General features: G+C 34.7%; 2 protein-coding genes across 2 annotated transcripts; both read left to right on the plus strand.

The window, feature by feature from the left end:
* The first annotated feature begins 1066 nt into the window (after nucleotides 1-1066).
* LOC149731440 (dnaJ homolog subfamily B member 11-like) lies at nucleotides 1067-5613 on the plus strand. The gene is made up of 9 exons (XM_089884699.1): nucleotides 1067-1221; nucleotides 1467-1623; nucleotides 2429-2529; nucleotides 3045-3180; nucleotides 3516-3658; nucleotides 4061-4201; nucleotides 4566-4677; nucleotides 5143-5302; nucleotides 5362-5613. Exons 1-9 carry the CDS (start codon nucleotides 1154-1156, stop codon nucleotides 5424-5426), a joined length of 1083 nt encoding a protein of 360 aa, XP_089740825.1. The 5' UTR covers nucleotides 1067-1153; the 3' UTR covers nucleotides 5427-5613.
* Nucleotides 5614-9645: 4032 nt separating this feature from the next.
* On the plus strand, nucleotides 9646-15778 carry LOC149731441 (carotenoid-cleaving dioxygenase, mitochondrial-like). Its single transcript, XM_089884846.1, has 12 exons — nucleotides 9646-9955; nucleotides 10079-10190; nucleotides 10251-10397; nucleotides 11015-11214; nucleotides 11470-11635; nucleotides 12096-12231; nucleotides 12563-12729; nucleotides 13125-13249; nucleotides 13600-13768; nucleotides 14387-14480; nucleotides 15034-15189; nucleotides 15479-15778. Exons 1-12 carry the CDS (start codon nucleotides 9817-9819, stop codon nucleotides 15530-15532), a joined length of 1665 nt encoding a protein of 554 aa, XP_089740972.1. The 5' UTR covers nucleotides 9646-9816; the 3' UTR covers nucleotides 15533-15778.
* Nucleotides 15779-16807: the final 1029 nt, after the last annotated feature.

The following is a 16807-nucleotide window of genomic DNA, read 5'->3' on the forward strand; positions in this document are numbered from 1 at the left end:
ATATAAATGTCAGTGCTGCTGTTCTACTTTCGCGTTTTTATTAAATTATGAATGAATCAGATTGATGACGTTAATCGTAACGGATGGTCGGGACAGCGTAATGATTCATCATTTGTGGATATGCATGAGTTCTGCATCACCCCTGCTTAATCAACAACTTACTTAAATACTTACTTTTTGTCCTCGCGTGGCCGGAAAATGACAGTCGTTATAACACGGGTGTTCATACACCTCGTGTCGGCTTACAAGTTACCATGTACGTGACTTTGTGGGTGATTGTTTTTTGAGGGGATTTTTTTCATTTTTTTTTTTCATTTTTATGTATGGCTGATAATTTTGACAACCCATTAGTGACCACTGGGTTGAAATTGCCGTTAAGTGTCTTGCCCAGGAAAACATACGCTCACAATGATCGCAGCGGCGAGCCTTGAACCGATTACCATTGGGTTACAGGCGGGCGGCCTATCAACAACAGCTAATTGTCATTGAACTTAACTCAGAAGGATATTGCAAAACTTTTGTGCAAAGTGCTTAATCTACAAAATACTATTTTTCGTTAATTTTGTGGCATAGATGGAGCTATTTAAAGTACGAGCTTTATTAGCTCGAGAAGTTATGACACGTAACTATGTAGAAATTTTTTTTAGGTACTTTAATATATTGGTTCTCCCCTATGCATATTTTTTCGCCAAACCATAGATATTTGGAACGAATCGCATTATATGGTAGGGTGGGGGAAGACAGGTTACATTTAACACATAATATCCAAATATCCTGATCATGTTTTAACCAATTAACAACGATTTATAGAAGTCTTAAGGATACGATTTTATAATTCTTTGAATCTTCTTTGTTTACTACCAAATGGGACGAGAAAATGAAATGAAACGTGTCCCATCTCCCCCTATCCTACTATACGTTGTCTATGGTACAGATTTGTGTATTTAGGTTTCTATGTTGTGACGCTGCATTTGTAGTTCATGTGCTACGTCATCATTTAAAAAATACCGGTATCTAGTTCTTATGCATACCACGCTAAAAAAGGTATATCGGCATTTTACCGATACAATAGGCAACAATTTAAGAATAATCAGTATTTTTTGACAGGTTTCCTAGGTAAATTACAGTTCACAACGATAGGTGCAATATTTTAATGGATCTTAAAATTCTTGTTTTGCGTTCACTACTTTTATTTGTGTTCGTTTTACAAGTTCTAGCAGGGTAAGTTTTCCTAATTTTATTTTCACTAAAATATATTTTTTTTGGAGCTAGTGAAGATTCCCCCCCCCCACCTTATTTGCTAACCCCTAACCCCTATATAACCACTAACTACTAACCCCTATAACCACTAACCCCCCCTAACCATCAACACCTAACCCCCAAACCTAAGGGTTAGTGGTTAGCAAATAAGGTGGGGGGAGGACTTTTCACTAGCTCCATATTTTTCATCTATTTTTTATTTTCAGGAGAGATTTTTATAAAATATTGCAAGTTTCAAAAGATGCCACAACGAAACAGATAAAATCAGCATACAGAAAATTAGCGAAACAAATGCACCCAGACAAAAATCCCGATGATCCAACAGCAACGGAGAAATTTCAAGAACTGGCTTTGGCATATGAGGTTTTAATGCAATTCTAGTTGTTTTAATGTCTAAAACATCTAAATAAAATGTATATATATATATACATAATATTTACGTTAGATAAAATGTTAAAAAATTCAATTAGCAACAATTTTTTGAGAAAAAAAGATGTTTTCGAAACTTAAATAAATGGTGACATAGGTTTCAAATTATGTGTTTCTGCACAATGAACAAGGCTGTTGGTGTTATGTATGTACCAGTCTGCAGAATATGGCAGCTCCTGGCTAGATCTCAAGCCCACAAGACTCTTATTTTTAGAAGTGCAGTGCTTTTATTAAAAAAACGATGTGCAAAACATTGAAGATTATTGCTAATTCATAAAACTCAATAGATATTCCAATTGAAAACTTAGTTTGCACAAATGTGAATGTAATTTACCCTCGCATAGTAAAGGTGGCTGTACACCTTATCCTGAATTTGACCGTTTTGTCTGTTTTGTCCGGATTTCGCTGCCGCATGCGGAACTTGGTAATGGGTTTGCATACGACTTTGCAAGCGAATTCGCATGCCGGATACTGTGTACAGCCACCTTAAGAGAAATTACGTACATTTTTAAATCACATTAGGAAAGGCTACTTAATTCAATACAGTTTTGGTTCATTGTTTAATTAATTGGTGTGCGTGCAACAAATTATGAGATGAATAACCAAAAGATAGTAAATCAAATCGCGTGTGCACATGCCTTAGTGCAGACTGGGAAGGGGCATTTTCAATTAATGCTTTGAACTTAGCCAATGCAAAACACAGTAATAAATATTGTTATGTAATAGTTTATTTGTACAGGTCCTTGCTGATAAAAATAAGAGAAGTAAATACGATAAGTTTGGTGAAGAAGGATTGAAAGATGAAATGAGTGGAGGGGGAAGCCATGACCCATTTTCCAGGTAATTTACAATTAACCTTTATGGATAAGATTTTGTAAATTTAGTACTTTTGACCGACTGTTTCAATATTTTCATTTGTGAGTTCATTTATTCTACTTGGAAAATTTATTACTTTTGAGTTTTGATCGACTGTTTCACTTTGTTCATTTGAAATTGTAAGTTGTATTTATTCTACTCTTTGACATTGTTCACTTGCGATTTGCGATGCATGTATTGATTCTAATTGAACACAACCTATTCCATTACGTATAATACATGTTAATTTGAAACAAAGGTACAAGACTTCAATACACTAATTTTATTTTTGCTAACATCTTTTAGAGATTTTTTTTTATTTATTTTTGCACAAATAAATTTTATGTGGTTAAGATTGATATCAGATTTTGACCTCGATATTTACTTATTTAATGTGTAAAGCAATGTGATTACAGGTATTTTAAATTTAAATACAGTATATATAATTATTCCTCCTTTAGTGCGTAACAGTGAAATAACCAAAATTTGTTTTTCTTCAGCTTTTTCGGAGATTTTTTCTCATTTAACTTTAACGGAGAGCAACAGCAAGGCCATAGAGATGTTATAAAAGGAGATTCATTCGTTATTCCTCTAGAAGTTACTTTAGAAGAAATTTATTCTGGAAATTTTGTTGAAGTATGATTTTGCTAGTTGTGTTGAATAAATAAATGTAACTTACTTTATCCTCGCGTGGCTGGAAAACGATATTCGTTTTAAGACAAGTGTTGTTTTTTTCTACACCCCATGCCAGCTTACGAGTTACCAAGTAACGACTAACGAGTACCCATTAGTGACCACTGGGTTGAAGCAATTGCCGTTAAGTGTCTTGTCCAAGGACACGTACGCCCACAATGGTAGCAGCGACAGGCCTTGAACCCATTATCTCTGGGTTAGGGGCAGGCGCGCCAACCAACTGTGCTACTGCGCCGGTGTTACTGCATTTTCACTCTGAATTGTCTATTATTTTTCAGATTGTAAGAAACAAGCCAGTTACAAAACCTACATCTGGTACGAGGCAATGTAATTGTCGAAATGAAATGAAAACAACACAAGTTGGGCCGGGCCGAATACAAATGACCCAACAAAGAGTTTGTGATGAATGTCCAAATGTGAAGTAAGAATTATTCATTTTTTATTTATGTTCATCGCGAATGGGCAACTTCGATCAATGGTATAAAAGTAGCCATATATATTTTCAAAAAATTATGGGTAATAAAATTGTTAAAATGAGGTATAATATAGTTTAGTTATTCTTAAAAAGATTTTGAGGTTATTAGAAAAAGATTTTTTTTTTCAAAATTAACAGATCTCGTGATCACGATAGTTCAATTAATGTAAAATAAAATATATATTTTTTTAAATTTTGTATTTTTCTAAATATATATATATATATTACCTAATTTCTTTTTTCCTTTTTTTTCCAAAATATTTATATAGCCTATATATTTCATATTTTCGATTTATCCTATTTTTTTTAGTTTCCCAATTTATCCTAATTTTTTATTTTGTATTTCAGATTTGTAAATGAGGAAAAAGTTCTTGAAATGGAGATTGAACCTGGAATGGAGGAAGGTGTGGAATACCCATTTGTTGGTGAAGGTGAACCAGATATTGACGGGGAACCAGGAGATATTCGATTCCAAATTAAAATATTGAAGTAAATATTTCATATGGAGTTAGTGTAGTCTGTCCGGTGCTATAGCTAATTGGTTAGCCCGCCAATGCTTGTAACCCAAAGGTAATGGGTTCAAGGTTCTTCACTGCTACCATTGTGGGCGTATGTGTCGTTAGGCAAGTCACTTAACGGCAATTGCTCAAACTCAGTGGTCACTAATGGGTTGTCCAAATTATCAGCCATACATAAAAAATCTCCCAAAAATCCACGCGAAACTTACTTGGGAACTCTTATGCTGCCATGAGGTGGTAAACTCGTGTGATAACGACTGTCGTTTTCCGGTCACGCGAGGATAAAGTAAGTTACGTTTACATACATATCATTTTATTGCAAAATGTATTTTCAGGCATCCAATTTTTGAACGTAATGTATTAGACCTTTACACAAATGTGACCATCTCACTGACAGATGCTCTGCTTGGATTTAGTATGAACATCACGCATTTAGATGGAAAACAGGTAAGTTTTATTTTGTCAAAAAAAATTAGACCTCAATTTTTTTTTTTAATCTTTTTGTTACAGATTCATAGTTTTATTTTGTGTGATAAATTAGAACTCAATTTTTTTTTTTTTTTTTACAGGTACATAGTTATATTTTCTCTGTGATAAAATTAGTCCTCATTTTTTCTATTTTTTAAAAATTTGTTACTGGTACAGTTTTAAGTGTGATAAAATTAGACCAAATTTTATTTTGTTACAATTACTAGTTGTATATTATACTTTGTGTGATAAAATTAGACCTTAATTTTTTTTCTTGATTTGATTTTCGTTCAAGGTGCATAGTTGTATTTTGTGTGATATAAAACTAAAACTAAAACGCAATTTTTGTTTTATCATTTGATTTTGTTTAAGGTACATAGTTTGTATTTGTGTGATAAAATTAGACCTAAAATTAGTTTTTTTTATATGATGTATTCGTTACAGGTACATATAGAAAGAAAGCAGGTCACTTGGCCCGGTGCGAGAATTAAGAAAAAGGGTGAAGGTCTTCCTTCAAACGAAAATTACAATTTACGAGGAAATTTAATTATTACGTTTGACGTTGACTTTCCAAGAGGTGAACTAACAACTGAAGAAAAAGAAGGTATGCATTAAATACTGTAAAACTATATTTATATTCATTTATTTTCATATTTTTTTCAGGTATCAAGAAAATTTTGAAGCAGAAGTCTAAACAGAAAGTATATAATGGCCTTCAGGGATTTTAATCGTACTTTTATTTATTGTGATGCCTAATATTGGTGAAATTGTTAAACAGAAATTGTTTGTAATACTCAATTGATTGGTCATGCGTTTTGTGCAGATAAAAATGGCTGTACAGTCAAGTCATACTATACAGTGCTGCTATAGAGTTATCTAAACTTTCATTCCTTTTTATAAAAGTTCTGAATTCAATTAAGCTGTTTTTTCCTGTGTATTGTAGAATGTCCAAATCACTATTTTTGTTTTTAAATTTGAGGAAATTAGCTTTCTTTATTAAGATACTTGCTGCAACCCTTGTAGGTGGGTGAATGACAGTTAGCAGTATTCGCTTCTCAAACTGGTGTGGCATTTCATATGCATTTTTCATTGAGTTGGGGGGGCTAAAGAAAAGAATGTCTAAAGGTATTTAGCATAGGAATATTGAAACAACTGCCAATCGCGTGGAATAGAAAGAGAATTTGTCTGTAGAATCTAGATGATTAGGGACCAAGGCCATATGTTTCGATGTTAAAAAAAAGAGTAGAAAATAACCTGCTATCTAGAAAAGTCGGCTTTAACGAGAATTGACACAAAAGATTGGTTCATTATGGAAAAACAACCCCCCCTCAAAAAGAAATTTCACTAATAGTTCACAGTAAACACTTTCATAGGCACACTTTTAAATTTTAGAAAGTGCATTATGTTAACGCAATGACATCAAACTTATTGTTTAAGTCTAAGCGGAACGCATTAAAACAACCTTTCTTCGGCAGTTGATCAAAATTAAAACCTTACTTTTAGTTTAACATCATAATGTATAATATGTGGCGGAAAACGCGACACATTTGCACATAATTTTAAATATCCTGATCATGTTTTAAACAACAGTCTATGGAAGTTGTAAGAAAACCGTTTTATAATTTTTTAAATGTTCTTTGTTTACTACCAAATAGGACAAGTAAATAGAATGAAAAGGTGTCCTATCTTCCCCCACCCTACTAGACTACATCGATTTTTTCGATAATTAGTTTTACAAGGATAGCAGTAAAATGCACGCTTCAACATGTAAAATCTACACCAATATATAGTAGTGGGGGTAGATGGGACACCTTTTACACATAATATCCAAATAGCCTGATCGTGTTTTAAACAATTAACAACGGTACGTGCCAGTCGTGAAGATACGGTTTTATAATTCATTGAATGTTCTTTGTTTACTACCAAATGAAATGAGAAAACTAAACGAAAAGGTGTCCCATCTGCCCTCACCCTACTATATACGTTATTTATCTTACCGAAACATGACTGGATCTTTGAAATCCATAGACGATCGTTACTAAACAACGTACTAGCTATCTCACTCTGTAGGCTAAGCCTTCGTTTCTGTGCTTTCTGCTGCAGCATTAGTTATTGCCATATTGTCAGAAACAGCCACTATATTCTGCAAGCAGTCTACGTTCATGCTTTGAAACTGACGCAATGAGATTGTATTGTGTATATTATACGCTTATTGTTAATTAGTATTGATTATTATTACGCTCGTTGTTGATATTTTGTTGTTTCCTGTCTAAGAAGAGAAATAATGAATGTATACATGAGTGAATGTAATTCTCTTTAGCGTGGCCGGAAAACGACAGTCGTTTTAACACGGATGTTCATACACCTTGTGTCAGCTTACGAGTTACCATGTAGGCCTATGTTACTGTATTTTTAGTGAGGGGGTTCCTTTTTATGTTTGGCTGATAAATTGTACAAACTGCAACAGTTTGTATATATGAGGATGGGGCAGATGGGACACCTTTTTGTTCAATTTTCTCGCCCCTTTTGGTAGTAAACAAAGAACATTCAAAGAATTATAAAACCATATCCTCACTACACCAACAGACCGTTGTTAATTGTTTAAAACACCATCACGATATTTTGATATAATGTTATAAAGGTGTCCCATTTTCCCCCACCCTATATACTATATAGGTCAACCATCTTAATGCGTTTTATTTTTTTATTCTTCTCATTTGCAATAAAAAAAATTGTAGCTCGCCATGCAAGAATAACTAAATTTCGTTTATCATTTTATAACAGACAGATCGTGATATAACCCCTAACGTTGCATTTTTTATTTTTTAAATGTAGTGTTTATACGTATTACAGTTAGACCCTATATACGTGCTACGAATTCGTGTCATACACAGACTTCTACGAATCCGGGTCGCACACTTTAACACGTACACCGGTAACCAGCAGCGAAATGTACACTGTAAAGCGTTCATTCAAAGCGTACAGCTCCTAAAACCTATTCGATTGAGAATTAATTCAATAACAGGAGTCAAAATATGTTTTGTTTTCATGACTAATGAAGACTAAATGTTTTTTGTTATGTATCTTCGCATACGGAAGTTAGTACAGTAGGATGGGGGAAGGTGGGAACCTTTTTTAGCTCTATTTTCTCCTACCATTTAGTAGTAAACAATGAACATTCGAAGAATTATAAAACTATATCCTCACGACTCCCATAGACTGTTGTTAATTGTTTAAAACACGATTAGGATATTTGGATATTATGTGCTAAAGGTGTCCCATCTCCCCCCACCCTGCTATATATAAAAAACAGTACAATAAGATGAAGGAAGAAAAAAGCGGCATTTTATTGTTAATTTCTGCTTTTTAGGTTAAAATGCCTATTAGATTGCCAGACGCTAAACGATCAGATGTGCGCTTGTTTTTTTTTCTTAATTTCCCAATTAGTACATGCAGTATAGTAGTGGTAAAAATGGTGCACGTTTTTATTCTACTTTTTTCGTCCGATTTTGGTGGTAAACAAAAATTATTCTCAAAATTATATAACAGTAGCTTCGCGATTTTAAAAGAGCGTTGTTAATTGTGAAAACACGTTTAGGAAATACGGGTCATTGCAGCCTACTATATAATAGGTTGGGGGAAGATAGGACACCTTTATCACATAATATTTAAATACCTGATCACGTTTTTACCAATTAACAAAGATCTATGGAAGCCGTGAGAATACGGTTTTATAATTCTTTAAAAATGTTCTATGTTTAATACCAAATGTGACGTGTAAATAGAATGAAAAGGTGTCCCATCTTCCCCTACCCTACTATATGTTAAGGCGAAAAATACTGTAAACAGTGGGTCTATGTTTTTATAAACACAGCAATATAGGCTACTAAGTATGAAACAGGACTTTAAATTATACTTTGTAAATAGTTACTGTTTTTACCTTGAACATATTGGTGTCTAATATATTGTAATCATAACCGATATCAAGCAGCATATTATTGCATTTTGTTCATAACGTTCTGTTACGTTGCAATTTAACGGAAGTTGTACGTCACATGATGTAGCATAGTGATGTTTCGCAAAAAAATAAAAAAAAACATCTTGATTATTATGTGTCTACACCCTGTAGCATATGCTTAGTGGTTAAGTTGACATATAAATATACACGCATATTACAGCCATGTTAAAGGTATTTATTAAAACGAATACAAAAGGTAGGCTATACAGTAGGATGGGGGAAGATGGGATATTTTTAACTCTACTTTCTTGTCCCATTTAGTAGTAAACGAAAAACAGTCTAAGAAATATGAAACTATGTTCTCATGACTCTCATAGACGTTGTTAATTGTTTAAAACATGATCAGGATATCTGGACATTATGTGCTAAAGGTGTCCCATCTTTCCCCACCCTACTATATTATACCAATTATTACAATTCTAAATCGTTTTTGATTTTAATTCAAATATAGTTACAATTTATTTATTCACATATTGTGGAATGTTGGTCCTACATAGTCACCATAGGTCTTCATTAACATATAGTAGGGTGGGGGGAGACGGGACATCTTTGGCACATATTAGCCAAATTTTCGGATATTGTTTTAAACAATTTAACAGCGGTCTAGGGGAGTCGTAAGAATACGGTTTTATAATTCTTTGAATGTTCTCTGTTTAGTACCAAATGGAAAAATACAATGAAAACCTCTTCCATCTACCCTCACCCTACTATATGTCAAATATTAACTTATAACCATTTTTATATAGCACAGAAATTCTAAAATGTCATAACGTTACCCAACAGCCGTAGTCAGCTATTTTTATTTTAGTAAGTGACCGACTGTACATTTTACGTACACATAACGTGAAATACCTAAACAATATTTGTACATCGTGTTTTGTGCGGCACCGTTATTCAGCGATGGTAGACTGATTGCCTACAGCCCTACAGAAAAGATTGCGCCATTATTACTTGTGCGTCGTTATTGTTGCTGACAGGTTTTTTAGTAACCTGAGTTTTTGGTCACGCGCCAGTTTTACAAAGAGCTGTAATTTAACAATCAGATACAGATGAGTGATTAGGTATTTTCTACAGTACAGTATACTCGCTGGTCTTATTATATGTTTGCAATACAGAGGCGCCCATTTTTTGCAGTGTTTAGAAACTTCAATAAAATGTCAGCGCCTTCGAAGACAAAAAGTTATGTTAAACTGCTGCAGAAAGCAGAAGAAAGGGCAAATGCAGAATGCGTTGTAACGGGTCAGTATTTTGACTGTTGGAAAACTTGAATAATTTGTAGTTTGTAATCGCATATAAAAATGCTGTTAAATCGTTCTTAATTGTTTTGGCTGCCTACACACGTTTTTAAATGTTATTTTTTAGGTTGTATACCCGAATGGCTAAACGGAGATGTGCTTCGTAATGGTCCTGCCGAATTCGATATTGGCCCTGATACTTTTAAGCACTGGTTTGACGGTCACGCACTGCTGCACAAGTATGACGTCAAAATATGAGTGGCGTCGTATCAAATTACCGTATGCTATTTACGTTACAGATTCAGTATGTTTGAGGGTAAAGTTACGTACAGCAGCAAGTTTCTACGTTCGGGGACTTATAAAACTAACCACGAAAATTCGAGAATAATAATCGGAGAATTTGGCACCGCTTCACGCCCCGACCCGTGCAAAAACATGTTTAGTAGGTAATATCATATCAGCCAATGTTATATAGTGGAGGGGGGGTGGGACGCTGTTTATTCTATTCTCTCGTCTCATTTTGTAGTAAACAAAGAAAATTTAAAGAATTATATAGCTGTATTCTCACGACTTCCATAGACCGTTTTTAATTGTTTATAACACGACCAGGATATTTGGATATTACGTAGTAAAGGTGTCCCATCTTCCCCACCCTACAAAACAAAACAAAAGTTTTTGTCAACAAACCTGATACAAGCATTGTGTATAAGATTAATCTTCTGCAGACAATTGTTAGCCCTGTGGCACAGTGATTAGTCTAGTGCCTGCCTATAACCCAATGGTAACGGATTCAAAGCTCGTCACTGCTACTAATAAGAGCGTAGGTGTCCTTGCGCAAGCCAGCTAACCGCAATTGCTTTAACCCAGTGGTTACTTTCGGGTTCTTTAAATTGTCAGTCATACAATTAGGAAAAAAATCGCTGTCGTAACTCGAAAGCTACTGGTAGAATAGGTGTATGAAACAGAACACCAGAATATTACAACTGTGATTGCCCGCCACGCGAGGAGACAACAAGTACATTCATTCAAGTTATATGAAATTATGATTCTTATCATTTTTTAGGTTTTTTACAAATTTCGTAGAAATTGCCCCTCGATCTGACAATGCAAATGTCAGTGTTGCCCAACTTGGTGAGGCTTACTACGCAATTACGGATGGACCAACAGCTTATGGATTCGATCCGGAAACACTGGAGACCAAAAATTTAATAACAGACTGTGGGCCAGCTAATATGACTGTCACTGCCGCACACCCGCATTATGGTTAGCATATCTTTTATTTACGATAAACTGCATTTGCTTTGATCAGGCACATTTAACACATAATATCCTAATATCCTGATCGTGTTTTAAACAACAATATTCTATGGGAGTCGTGATGAAATGGTTTTATAATGCATTGAGTGTTATTTGTTTACTACCAAATGGGACGAGGAAATAAAATGTAAAGGTGTCCCACTTTCCCCACTCCACTAACATTTAACAGACCATAATTCAAGAATTTCATTATTGTTTTAGATCGTAACGGAGATTACTTAAACCTGGGTACGACATTCGGGCGAACTCCGCATTACCACGTCATCAAAGTACCGGCTGCAAAAATGACGTCACCAGACCCAATGAATGAGTTGGAAGTTTTTATGAAATTTCCATCCACAACCAGCAACGCAAGTTATCACCACAGGTTAGGATATAAAGCAGTATGAATGAACGTCCGGCGCCGTGACATAGTGGTTAGCGACCCTGCCTGTATAGGACTCGTAAAATACCACTGTGTTGAAGCAATTGCCGTTAAGGGCCTTGTTCTATAATATATTCGGTATATAGTACTGTGGGGCATGATGGGACACTTTTGGCAAAAATACCAAAAGTCGTGAAAATGCGGTTTTATAATTCTTCGAAAGGTTTTTGTTTACTACCAAATTAGACAAGAAAATAAAATGAAAAGTGTTCCGTCTTGCCCCAATTTACCTAAAAAATAAAATAAAAAGTGTCTCGTCTTACCCTAACTTACGAAGTAAACACGAAAAGACACTTTCTATTTTATTTTTTGTCTCATTTGGTAGTAAACAAAAAACATTCGAAGAATTATATGCACATATCAGAACGTTATTTTTAGTATTTTGCAAAACTACTTTTTTCAGTTTCGGACTCTCAGAAAATTGGATAATATTTCATGAGCAGCCGTTTAGCTTCAGCACTCCTAAACTGTTAATTGGATTGAAACTTTGGAATCCAATTCTGTCTTCGTTTTATGAAGATAAAACAAAACAATCTCTTGTAAGTATGAGTCGTTTATTAAGCACGTATGCGCGCTTGATATTTTTGCAGCATAATAAATGTAATAGTAGGGCGAAGTAAGATGGGACAACTTTTTATTCTATTTTTTTGTCCCATTTGGTAACTAACAAAAAACATCCAAAGAATTATAAAACGTATTATTACGAGTCCCATAGACCGTTGTTATTTCTTTAAAACACGATCGGGATATTTGGATATTATTTTGTAAAAGTGTCCGATCTTACCCCACAGTACCATTATACAGTTTGTTTGTCTATCTTAACCCACAGTGCTGTATATTTTACACTCTATTTTAAACATTATATTTTAGTTTCACATTATCAACAAAACCACGGGCGAGAAGATAGCAACAAAATACGAAGCCAGGGGAATGTTCTGCTTCCATCATATAAATGCTTACGAGACTAAAGAGAACGATGGAAAGAGATTCATAGTTGTTGACATGTGTGGATCAGACCGCTCCTTAGTATGGCTGCTGTAAGTAAGCCTACACTCCCCTACAAGTTATAGCTCAGTGGTACTTAAGGACCTGACAGTATATAATAGAATATTATAGCAAAACTAGATATTTAAAATTATATAGTAGGAAGACGGGATATCTTTAGCACATAGTATACGTTTTTTCTGATCGTGTTCATCAACGGTATTTAGGAGTCGTGAAGATACGGTTTTATAATTATTTAAATATCCTTTGCTTACTACCGAATGGGAGGAGAAAATATAAAATGAAAAGGTGTCCCATCTTCCCCACCAATATTACAAGCCCGAGAAGTTTAATCCACTTTTTCCTAAACAAACCATGATTTCAAAAAATTAGCTCTTACAATAGCAACTCTTATCTCGCTTTATTCTGTATATTGAAATATTTGCAGAGGGCTGGATACCCTACTCGACGAAGAAGCGCACGATAAAGTTGTGTCAAACTTAGATGAGAAGTATTTAACTCGACCACGAAGGATAGTTATTCCCCTGGATATTTCTTCGGATACACCAAACGGTTTGTTAACTGTTAAAGATAAAATAAACCTTAAGAAAAGATTGAACACCCGAGTGTATTTAGCTGCTCCCATAGCGTGTAAGAAGCTACCATACCCGTATGCATAATACTTTTAACAACTTTTAAACATATTTAAAAGCATAACGATCATATTGTAACTTAGAACCCAGAAGTTTTGGGTTTAAAAATGCAAACATACGGGAATATTATTGTAACGGTCATATTATTGTAAACAACAGTTGTTGACGTTCAATGATAAAAAAGAAATAACGTTTTGGATCAAATATATGGTTTACTGTTGCTAAGTTTTTACAATTTACGTATTTATTATCTGAATTTGTTTAATACAGATACAAACCTGGTCACCATACCTGGCTGCAAAGCAACTGCAATGCTGAATAAATCTGGCGTGGTATCTCTGACTTACGAGCTACTGGTGCCAGATGACTTTCCAAACACTGAGCTTGGTATAGAATTGCCTCGGATCAATTATGACGGCTATAACGGCCGAGAATACAAGTATGAATGAATGAATGAGTGAGTGAGTGAGTGAGTGAGTGAGTGAGTGAATGAATGAATGAATGAGTGAGTGAGTGAATGAATGAATGAATGAATGAATGAATGAATGAGTGAATGAATGAATGAATGAATGAATAAATGAATGTATGAATGAATGAATGAGTGAGTGAGTGAATGAATGAATGAATGAATGAATGAGTGAGTGAATGAATGAATGAATGAATGAATGAATGAATGAATGAATGAATGAATGAATGAATGAATGAGTGAATGAATGAGTGAATGAATGAATGAATGAATGAATGAATGAATGTATGAATGAATGAATGAATGAATGTATGAATGAATGAATGAATGAATGAATGAATGAATGAATGAATGAATGAATGAATGAATGAATGAATGGGTTGTAGCAATGAACTTTATTTCCAAATTAAACGGCAGGCACATACACCCGCCACGTAGGCGCGCTAACTAATGCGCGAATGTGTAAATGGCTATTCCAAAAATGCACGTCAACGAGCAGAAAAAAGGCGCTTTAAAAATGTTTTGGCATAGACATATATAATGTGTTTAACCCAGAAAAGCAGTTAAACTACTCTATATTATTAAACACAGGTTTATATATGCTATTTCTTCGGAGTATATCTTGCCGTCGCATTTAGTGAAAATAAACGTGGAGACGAAAGAAATAAAATATTGGAAAGAAAAGGTGAGATTTTAAAACTAGTTTTTTTTATACTGTAAAGCTAAGAACAAAACAATAACCTTAACTTGGCAAAATGAAGCCTATTTGCTGCCTTTCATTGCAGTAGCAACATATTGTTGGTAAAATATGGTTCCCACAAAACAGAATCGCTTTATATACAGAGACGAAAACAGCCTTAGCAGTATATATAGTAAAAACGTAATTATCTGGACCCAGAATACAGTATAGTAGGGTGGGAAAGATGGGACACCTTTTCATTCTACTTCCTCGTCCCATTTGGTGGTTTAAAAGTACATTCAAAGAATTACAAAACCGTATCGTCACGACTGCCATAGACCGTTGTTAATTGTTAAAAACACGATCAGGACATTTGAATATAATGTGCTAACGGTGTCCCATCTTACCCCACAGTGTTATATATGATAAAACTAAAAAAAGAACCTGTCTGAACCCAGAATACAGTGTAAGAAATTCAACATCCAGCTATTCTAGATCAATGAAAATTAAGTATACAGTAAACCAAAAACCAGATGGTTAACTCTAAGTTTCCGCGCAGGACAAGTATACGTCAGAGCCCATCTTTGTACCTCGTCCTGGATCGCAAGACGAAGACGATGGGGTTGTCCTTTCAACTGTCATCAGTCCTACAGATGACAAGACGTTTCTTCTGATTTTGGACGGTCAGTCGTTCAAAGAGATTGCACGAGCTGAGGTTTGAATTCAATAATAATAATATAATGATAACCCGTTTTTCTCTTCGATTACGGTAGCAAAGATTTAGAAATAACAAGAAAGAGATTTAAAAGAGACAAAAGCAACAGAACAAGAAATGTTAAAATACGCTTACAGTTAAACGTGTTTAGCCTACACTTAATTGGAAGAAAACAAGCTTGGTCGCTACACCTAGCAGACAAACGAGCCATTTATGCTTACTTATTACCAAGTTAAACTTCTAATACAAACAAAAGTGTGTGTAAAGATGTTCTATTTTCCTGTAACAGATTGAGACCAAGATGTCCTACCCTTTGCATGGTTTATTCTCCAAGCGTGACTAGAGAATACACACCGAAGTTTATTTTTTCAGAATATACAATGTTACTAATATGTTCGTTTATTTTTTCAGAATATACAATGTTACTAATATACTTCTAACCAGGCGACGACTTTTAATATTAACAAGTTTAAGTGCATATTTACACATATTGTTTATTGCAGTTTATAATCGTGACCATTTATTAAGGGTTTGCTCTCTTGTAAGCATAAATGTGAAATTGTAATTACAATAAAAGGCTGGAATGGTATCTATTTTATCGATAACTCCCTGAACGTGCTGGTTATTATTAATTACAATGTGTTCTGTATTGTACCACCTGTATAGTCACTGTACCATCAATCAAACGTTTAGATTCTAAAGAAGTGTCCGCTTCCAACCTTTTAAAATTCATAGGGACCGAAACAAGTAATATAATATAAAAGCTATACCGGTAGTCATTAAAATAGAATATGAAGCGGTAGACGCCGGAGCACCATACTTCAATATTGCCCAATCGACAGCTGGGTAAATTGATCAAGCACTTCCAACTAACACCATGTAAAGAGATATGGCCAGAAACAGTGGTTTGGGAAAATTTCAGCACTCATTTCCGTATACTGTGTAGTGGGGCTACCTTGGTGAAGAATCGCCAGTTTGACTTTATGTTAACTGTAAATAGAAATATCATAGACAATCGTGAGCAGTCGCGTAAATCGTTAATATAATTAAAAAAGAATGCTATTTAAGTTTTTGTCGATTCCCCCCTCAATATTTGTTTTTCAACAATTAGTCTAATGCAATGCTCGTCGCCAGAAACTCGAACATCATTCAAGGCTTGCTGCTACTGTTGTGGCCTGTGGGCATTTGTGTCTTTGGACACGACACTTAACTCCAACGGCCATTGCTTCAACCCAGTGATCACTAATTGGTTGTCCAAATTATCAGCCATACATAAAAAAATCCCCAATTAATAATCACCCACAAAGTAACATACTAACATTACACGGTAACTCGACAAACTCGTAAGCTGGCATGAGGTGTATCAACACAATGTTATAACGACTGTTGTTTTCCTGGCAACGCAAGGATAATGCAAGTTACATTCATTCATTGGTTTAACGGGGCAAAGAGATGCAGCCTTTAATTCTGTGGTACGTGTTTGCAATAAAGGTTAGGTATATAAATGTATTTTGCCCAACCCACAATATACTTAACTTTGTTCGCTGCTGACTACGACTATCACTGATCAGTAATACTGCCACTGGTGACCAGTGAAAATTTTGGGCTTAAAATTTTT

This window comes from Ciona robusta, chromosome 9, assembly GCF_009617815.1.
Source record: "Ciona robusta chromosome 9, ASM961781v2".
NCBI lineage: Eukaryota > Metazoa > Chordata > Ascidiacea > Phlebobranchia > Cionidae > Ciona > Ciona robusta.

Bases quoted from the DNA above. Each gene is read 5' to 3' on its own strand.
- LOC149731440 (XM_089884699.1), top strand. From the start codon at position 1,154: ATGGATCTTAAAATTCTTGTTTTGCGTTCACTACTTTTATTTGTGTTC. The intron at 1,222-1,466 runs GTAAGTTTTCCT...TTTTATTTTCAG, and splicing joins GTTTTACAAGTTCTAGCAGG to GAGAGATTTTTATAAAATAT. The intron at 1,624-2,428 runs GTTTTAATGCAA...TTATTTGTACAG, and splicing joins AACTGGCTTTGGCATATGAG to GTCCTTGCTGATAAAAATAA.
- LOC149731441 (XM_089884846.1), top strand. From the start codon at position 9,817: ATGTTTGCAATACAGAGGCGCCCATTTTTTGCAGTGTTTAGAAACTTC. The intron at 11,215-11,469 runs GTTAGCATATCT...TTATTGTTTTAG, and splicing joins TGCCGCACACCCGCATTATG to ATCGTAACGGAGATTACTTA. The intron at 13,250-13,599 runs GTTTGTTAACTG...TGTTTAATACAG, and splicing joins TTCTTCGGATACACCAAACG to ATACAAACCTGGTCACCATA.